Source organism: Rhipicephalus sanguineus, chromosome 7 (assembly GCF_013339695.2).
Source record: "Rhipicephalus sanguineus isolate Rsan-2018 chromosome 7, BIME_Rsan_1.4, whole genome shotgun sequence".
Lineage (NCBI taxonomy): Eukaryota > Metazoa > Arthropoda > Arachnida > Ixodida > Ixodidae > Rhipicephalus > Rhipicephalus sanguineus.
In genome coordinates, this window is record NC_051182.1 from 157,427,889 (window position 1) to 157,436,706 (window position 8,818).

General features: G+C 45.3%; 1 protein-coding gene across 1 annotated transcript; it reads left to right on the plus strand.

Annotated features, from left to right (window-relative positions):
- The first annotated feature begins 693 nt into the window (after positions 1-693).
- Positions 694-1,163, plus strand: LOC125759164 (putative nuclease HARBI1). The gene is made up of 4 exons (XM_049417566.1): positions 694-779; positions 848-1,065; positions 1,102-1,115; positions 1,157-1,163. The coding sequence occupies exons 1-4, from the start codon at positions 713-715 to the stop codon at positions 1,161-1,163; spliced, it is 306 nt and encodes a 101-aa protein (XP_049273523.1). The 5' UTR covers positions 694-712.
- The last annotated feature ends 7,655 nt before the right edge of the window (positions 1,164-8,818 follow it).

Here is an 8,818-nt window from a genome sequence, read left to right on the forward strand (position 1 = left end):
TTTACTGAGGCTGTTGCAATTGAGTATAGTGGGAGTGGTATTTTCGATCTATCTAGAACGGGAATTGGTTCGTTTCAGGGCACTTCGCTTAGGAAAGGCGATGAAATCATGCGACGCGGGGTACACTTTGGTTCAGCGGCCTGCACAGTGCATAATATTACCGTTGCTCGTTCGCCATGTGTACCCGAAGCTTGATTCTCGACTTGTATTTGTTGAGATTAGCGCTCCCAGAATGTGCCGTGGTATGTCCTTATTGTTCATTGCCGTGATGGACGTTACATGGATCAATACACGTACATTAAATACGCATTGTTTCGTAACCCGTCTTTCAGTCGCAAGTTTTTCATGTTGTAGGTATTTTGTGATACATTGCCTTAAACATACAGCAGTAATTTGGTTAAAAGGCTTTGGTGGCTGGAAGATGGGTTGCTCCAAGCAGTAAACATGCAGACTACCCTTTGACACTGCATTGTCCGCGTGTTAGAACTTATGGTACAGAACTTATGGTACAAGTCCTACTCTGTCGATGATTTGTTCATAGCTATGTTTCAACAGTCAGTAACAGTGCAGACAGATGTAGTTACATTAACATAATACCCAACATTGTACCCAAGGTATTTTATGGGTACAATTTTGACTGAATTGAATTCTGCAGACATGTGATGCCGCTTCTGGATTCTGGATGTCAGTCCATGTTTCCCGGGGTCATGTCATGACTCGTGGGTATGGTGGGGGAGCCCTCTCCGTCAGCACCTGGAAGCAAAACTGCGGCTTGCTTGGTAAGTGCTGTCAATGCTTGACACATTCAAGACGTTATCACTACAGCTGTCATGCCGCCCTCGTGCAGGAGACTCCAGCTATCCATTAGAACCGTGCCTCCTGACACCAGTGCCCGGACGACCAGCTCCTGGCACCCCTGAGAACCACTACAACAAGGCCCACACCGCCATGCGCACTGTTGTGGAGAGGTGCATCGGGGTCCTAAAGAGCAGGTTCCAAAGCTTACAGCGTTATCAGACCCTGCTCTACAATCCCGATCGAGCAGCCACCATCATTGCTGCTTGTGCAGCTCTCCACGATATTGCGTTGGCGGCACATGAGCCTGTTCTCGAAGGGCACGATGACGACATCGACGATGTTGAGCTGCTGCCAGCAGCAGCTGACCTACCACCACCACCACAACGGGAGCCAGCAGCAGCGCAACCGCGTAATGAACCTGTTTCGAGGACCACAGGGCCTGCATGCCGAGCACCTGCGCAGAGTACGCCGCCGCCTGCAACGACCTCGGCAGCATTGTGTGGTGCGTGTTTGTCTTTGTTCATTGTGTTTGTCACCAGTGTTGGCGGTAACGCGTTACAAGTAACGGCGTTACCGGTAACGCGTTACTTTTTTCGGTAACTTAGTAACGTACTCGTTACAATTTAGAAACTGTAACGGGTAACGTACTTACGTTAACATTTCTCGGTAACGTATGGTGTCACGTTACTCGTTACTTTTTCATCATGCGGGTGGCATTTTCTCAGAGCTCGCCCCGACAAATTCTTTTGTCGCAGCGTCGAACTGCTGTCGGCCTGCCAGGCATTGACCAAGAGAGCGCGGGCGGAATCGCTTTTTGTTTTTGTGGAAATTGTGGGGATCAATTTCTTAAGATGCGCCGACTCCTTGTGTGGAGGTTTGGGCCATCGCCACACAAAGCTTGATGAGAGCCGCATAATTCGCCATGAGAAACTGTACGGATATGCTTCTCGTGGAAGTGGATGTAGCAGATGGATTGCTGGCACCTGCGCCTTTTTGTTTTGTTGCCGTCCGAAGAGAAAGCGCAAAGGCTGGTTTACTCCATACCACGTGCTGATCATGAAATTTTTTACGTGGGGGAAACGAAGAACGTCCCCGAGAAGCTGCGACAACATAAAAACGTCGTCCGCAAGTTCGCGTGACAAAGGAGTACACTCGCTGAGCATAGCATGGTAAACGACCACCGCATCGAATTCGAAAACTCCCGCGTCGTCGACTTAAGCGGCTTTCTGTGGAATTCTGGCCCATCCATGCGACAGCCGGTAACGTCAACCGGTCTACAGGTGCGCTGCCGATCGAGAGTCTGCCTTATTGTGGAGAGTAGGTGTGACCCCCGCTGAAAGAAAACCCTGAAAAAGAATGCGAGCGGGAAAAGAATGCGAATGGTTACGTCTCATCACGGTTACAGGTAGCTACACGGCAGACATTACCGCAGTTAGTGTACTACGGGTGATTCCACGAGAGATCGACACGGATCCGAAAATAGATATTTTATATTTGATTGAGTATTTTATATTTTACGCATGTACCATGCCAGTAGCCCGAAAAGGAACTTAATTTTCTTATTAACTGCATAATTTACGAGGGAAGAAATATCAAATATATTCAATCCGGAGGGACCAATCTCATTACCTGTCGTTCTCGAAAGTTCACGACGTTGTAAAGCACAAATATTGTAGTTACAAAGAAGATATTTTGTGTATGAAATGTATACGCAACAAAGAGTATTGTTTGAAACTTGTAGAACTAAGGAAACTGTTTTTGAAAAATGTACAAATATGCGACATTTTATAGCAGCTACAAAGTTGATAAGGCTAATCAATTTTGTTTCAAAAATAAATTTCGCTTTTTCTATCTGAAACTGCAGCGAAGTTTCTGGCTATTGAACTCCTGAGCGAGTGTGGCTGATCTTGAACACCTTCACATAAACGCTCGCAATTTTTGCCGTAATTATACAGGCTAAAGGGAACAAAAAATGTTTATGCACAGATATTTTTTTACGTCACTAGCCCATTTAAGCATTTCTTTACTACTACAAATTTCGCGCATCTATTTTGCTAGCAGAAGCACACCATCAGAATTATTGTAAATTTCTTGACATTTCATTGATGCGTTCTTTGCGAATAGCGTTGATGACTGAATCTCATATTCTGTATAATGTCACATTGAGAAAAATGGCTTCACCATGTGTCAGAGTCAAGCCATCATACGTAACTCTAAAGGCAACTTTAAGCCACTATACCATTGCTAGCGTCCGGTACATTTGTGCAAGTAATGCTCGTTAAATCAGCATTTTGGGTATATTCGTTGTTTGGTTTAGAAGTTTTGTGTGAAACATAAATTTCAGATTTGAATTATTGTTATTGTGGGTCCCTGCAGCAAAGACACATCGATTAAAATTTATCATTGCGGAGTAACGGCAGAGGTAACGTCCGTTACTCTTTTTCGGTAACGGTAACGGTAACGTGTTACATTTTTTTGTAGGTAACGTAGGGCGGTAACGCGTTCCTTTTTTTATAGTGTAACGAGTAACGTATTTAGTTACTTTTTTTCAGTAACGCCTACAACACTGTTTGTCACTGGCATGAACAAAAGGCTGTTTTTTTTACTACACTTCAAATGTTTGCTACACATATCAATGAAACAGGGTTCTCCTATCAATGAATAACCCCCTTGCATAGGTCGGCAAAAAATGTAGAGCTCACCCTGACTCACTCATGAAATATATTTTGCCCTTGGGGCTCACTCGAACTCAGACTTACCAAAATTTTCCTCAAGCGGATTCACTTGGACTCGGGCTCACTAAAACTCACCAATGTATTACACACCTGGACTCGCAGCTCGATCTGAATCTGAGTGAGTCGACTCATGAGCGAGTTTGCCGACCTATGCCCCCTTGTCACACGCCATGCTGATGACATACTTCGACCAGGTTGTAAAATATGGCACTTCACACTAAGCACAAGTGAGAGCTCAACTGTGAATGGCACATTGTGCCATTCACAGCCAAAGTGATAACCTGAAAAAGCTGTTTGAATCAGGACAGCAACATGCGGTAGCTTTAGTGCAACAAGAATCGTGCTTGTAAATGAAGTGAACAATATGGGTGGTGTCAGAATTGAAATTTTATTACAAGTATCATGAGCAGTGCACATAAAAAGCAAAATAAATACATATCCCTTAAATTTAATGCCAAGGAAAAGAATATAAAAGTACCTTCCTTTTATAATATACAAATGGAGTTATTACAAAGTTCCTGTTGCTCCTCTGCAGCAACACACGCGTCTCGCAGCACGAAAGTCATTGTATTACATGAAAACAAGGCACAGTCGAACCGGTATTAATCGAACTCGCTAAAAAAATGCAAGTTGTTGGTTTCTGATATGTCTTCCTCTATTATTGATTTCTGTTTGTACCCAATCCTGTAGTCTAAACACTTCTAAGCAACAGAACACCGTAAACTATTTTTTGGTCTTGGAATATTTCAAAATTGTTGTGCAACCTAGACCATTCACAAACGCTTTCCTTTTTTTCTAGGATGTGTAAAAATCGATAGAAAACGTACAGTGTGCCACAATATTCTACACGTATACACTATAAACATAAAGATACACTACAGTGCACTATGTGCATATACTACAAAATAAATCTACATATATGTACAACTAGTCTTTACAAATCACTGTGCAGGTGGCTTCCGCTGCAATGAGGGCCCGGGCGAGGGTACCAACGCCTTGCAGTTCGTGGACCACGTCACCGAGAAGCTGAACCTGGCGCAGCTTTCCAGTGATGCCTGGCCCTGCCGCCTGGTGTTTGCGGCTAGTAACTCCAGCGCCTTGGCCTGCCGGTTGCCCACATCTCGTAGCTGCGGCATGAGCTGGAAACCAAGAAATGTGTTGCCATTATCATCTATAAATTTCCTGCTACCGACTCTTCGCTGGAAGCTTCTGTTCGTGAAGAGTTTCAGTGTGTGCAACAATTTCCTCTCTGTTGAAAATCCACTGACCCAACGGCATCCATGAATGGTGCTTGGTTCACCGCACAACCACGCACTTCGTTTGGACAGACCAAAGCGGTGCCGGAATTCATTTTCGCTCATCTCATCAAACGCATCTCACACCTCTAACCACCTCTGCATGAGAAGCAACCAAACAGCCCTTTTCAGGGCTACACAATCGTTTGCCCGGCTTTACGCGATGACTGACACAATCTCCTTCCGAAACCCTAGCTGCTGCAGTATGCAAAACATACAGCAAGCAGGTGTAACACAGGTGCAAACATGTGCATTTGTGTATGATGGCTATGTGTAGAAGCAGGCACGTAGCCAGGATTTTTTTTCGGGGGGGGGGGGGGCCCAAGGCCTAATTGTTCGAAAGAAAGTATTTCCATGGCAAAAATAAAACAAAAGTTGCCTGGGAATATAGAAGGCCGGACGAATTTCGGGGAGGGCCCGGGCCCCCCGGGCCCCCTCCTTGCCTACGTGCCTGTGTAGAAGTTATATAACGAGCTTGCTTTTTGAACAGTATATTTAGCAATAGCACATTTTCAGTTTCACTTTTGAAGCAATTGACAAAATAGGGAAACATTTCAAGATGTTGAACATTTTTGCAATGCAACTTTTTTGCTACATTTAACCATAACTGCAAGGCAGGACACCTGTTTATTTCATCGGACAGTTATGCATACAACTAGCTCCGGCAACCGTTTGCCAAATTTTTTTTGTGCAGCTTTTTGTCTTTATGCCCACAGATGTCATCTTTTCACAAACATATGCCTGCACGCTTGAGCATCACCTGTGAGCATGTAACACCATCTACAGTTAATCAAAAACATCAGTGAAACTTACGTGTTGGGGCACGGGGAAGATCCTGGGCCACATCCTCTTCAGCCACACCATCAGCAGCTGGAGCAGGGCTCACCTGTTATAGTAAGAAGTTTCTTGATTGACACACTGAGTGCAATAAGAAGTATGGAGTGGAAGTGGACAATAGCAATGTTTTTTTAGAATGTTTCAACAGCGGCATGCTATGACACACAGACTTCGGAGAGAAGGGTGGAGGGAGGCAAGCCTACTGGCTACGCACCTCACTCGACTCGAGGGTCTGAGAAATGGGTTGGAACACGTATGGTGCTCTAATGAGCTTCGAAATATAGTTCGCGGCTGTTCTTTCGTCATCACCGCAAATGTGGCTGTTTTGCTTTCTGTTCTGAGCGGCGCAACGTGTTAGCACCTCAGCCAACGCGGCGGCCGGGTGATTCACTCGATATTGTTTGAAAAAGTAAAACTGACAGCGCGTAATGGCTCGAAGCAAATGAGCACACTAATTCGCAGCATACAAGTAACAATGATATTCTAAGCCAGTGCTTACCGATTCAGATCACCCGAACTTTGGGCCTCGTGTACTGTCGACCCGCGCGGTCCCTGTCAAGCACGACCCGGCCGCGGTAACCCGTAATCTGGCCGCCTCCGGTGCCGCTGTAAAGCACAAGCAGGACGTGTAAGATGACCGACCACAATACAATTGTGCTCGCACTCACCTCAGCTGCTCTCGGAGTTCGGCAAGGCTGTGGTGTTACGCGCAGGGACTTCGTTCAAAAGCGCTACCAGCTCCTGCGACATGTCGTCCCGGTCCTCCCTCGTGAACGACGGCTCCAGCGGGCACGACAGCGTCGCGATCTGTGGATGCTCTTTCACAAAAGCCAGCAGAAGCTCCTTTTGACGATCAGACGCCCGAGAACCAACGCAGACGTTGCGATGGGACGACATTTTGAAACTGCGTCAGCCGCTACGTTTCTTTTTTTTTTTTCGCGTTCGCGACACCATCTATTCATGGATTCATAATGGAGAGCGCCCCCATTCCTTACATTGAATGTCAAATAAAGACCAATGATCAGACAAAGACATACTTTGAAAACGCGGAAATATTTAGAAAGGCTCGCAAAAATAAATACATGATAAAGGCAACAGCCTGACGAACGGGGGCATCAACTTCGCCGTTTCGACAGCTTTCACGGAGTGGAGCTGACTGCATTTCTTTCTTGCCTTTTTTTTTTGCATCCAATCTCTCCGCCAATTCCTCGCCGCGCTCCGAAGGCAATAACGTGAATAAAGGCGTGTCGACTGCAACAACCCCAGATGTGCTGAATCATGCTCGTAGAAGGGAGACGCATGTGCGCGCCTCGCGTCTCTCCTTCAACCACGGTTCTATGCACGGTGTAAGAAAAATAATTTAGGTGTGGACACTCCGCCCGACGGCGCGTCCACATAATGTTCGCCTCTTTCCTCCTCTTCAGCGGTCCGTTGAGCGGTGCGCCATCTAATGGCTTGAGGCGGAGAGCGCCCGCGACTAGCCGAATCACGGTGGTGCTACGTCATCGCCGCCGCGCTCGCCGTGCCCTTCTCACACTTCTCACACGGTTCCAAATTCTAACCGTACGTACCTTCCTAAAGATATATGCGACACCTCAGAGAAGGTCACTTTATGTTTTTATCAATGAGCCGACGTCCTTTTTTAACCAGCAGTGGTCTAGATTAAGGTGCCCACAAGTGATTGTCGCACAAAAGCTTTTGGAAAAAATACAAGTAAACCTTCGTGAAGTACTTGTACTTAACAGATCTCCTCAAACAATTAGAATAGAGTTCGACAATATATTTCCTAAAGAATACAAACATTTACCCAATAGGTACCTGAATGCCGTTTTGGAAGACCACCTGTCACATTTAGAAACAAACATCGTTATAGCGACTGACGCTTCAGTTTGTGAAGAAAAGGCAGGAGTGGGAATTGCATCCTCAGCTTTGGATTGGTCTTTTTCAATTCGATTACCCGACTTTACGCCTATTTATCAAGCGGAATTGCTTGCCATTGTCCTAGCCTTACGTAAATTGCCCCTATCAATAACAGAAGCTGTCATTCTGACAGATTGTTTATCTATCTGCTCTGCATTAACTGCACCTAATTTCTCGAATGCCTTAGAAGTATTTTATTCCCTTGTCCCAAGACATTATCGCCTTATTCGCTTAGTGTGGGTACCAGGGCACAAGGGTCTAACCCTCAATGAATATGCAGATGCACTTGCGGTGGCATCACATAATGGTCCCATAATCTCGATATTGCCGACGGTGGCGTTCGTGTCAGCAGCACGATTTGAAAAGTTTGCAACGACGGATACCTTTGCCAAATCGGCTTTGGCAACATCTGAGTTTCCACACCTTAAGTATCCATGGAGAAATCGTTGGTGCTGCACTAGAAGGGAAGAAGTATCAATTACCAGGATAAGATGCCGAGTTCCCCCACTGAACTTCTACCTACACAGGTCGGGTCTGGTACAGTCACCCTTATGCCTCCACTGCAACGAGAGTGAATCTCTGCATCATTTCTTTTTAACATGCAGATTGTTCACAAATCAAAGAAAACGATTGCTAGATCAACCTCTCCGAAGGATGGGCTTAAATTTATCCCTTCCGGTGATTCTTTCCTTTGGTGCAACTGAAATGGGCTTTAGCCACAGGAACGTTTGCGCAGCCGTGTGCGAGTTTTTACGGGAAACAAAAAGAATAGAATGTTAAGTTTATGCACCATTTCACTGTTTCAACCTATTCAAATGTTTTTTTTTTTTAACATCTGGATTGTACCAGTGAATCTAATTTTTTAAAACATTCATTCCTAAACTTATCCGTATTGTAAAACAATTTAATTTCTAAAATAAGGTACCGCCTGTTTCATGGCCGATCCCCCGTGGTGGGTTGCGCCAAGTAACTGAGGACCAACCAACCAACCATCTAGCGACGACGTCAAAAAAAACTAACATTATAAATATCATCACTCAAAGCTGTTGCTGTTTGAAAGAGTGTTTGAGCTTGAGAAGCAAAAACAATAATTTTTTGTAAAGTAATTATATTTATTAAAAGGCAAGAAACGCTTCACGGTCCCCGTGCCGACGTCACAGGATGCGCGTCTACTTCCGGAAAGCTCTCCGCTTCACGATTGGCTGTTCGCTTCCTCTCGGTGGTTCTAGACGC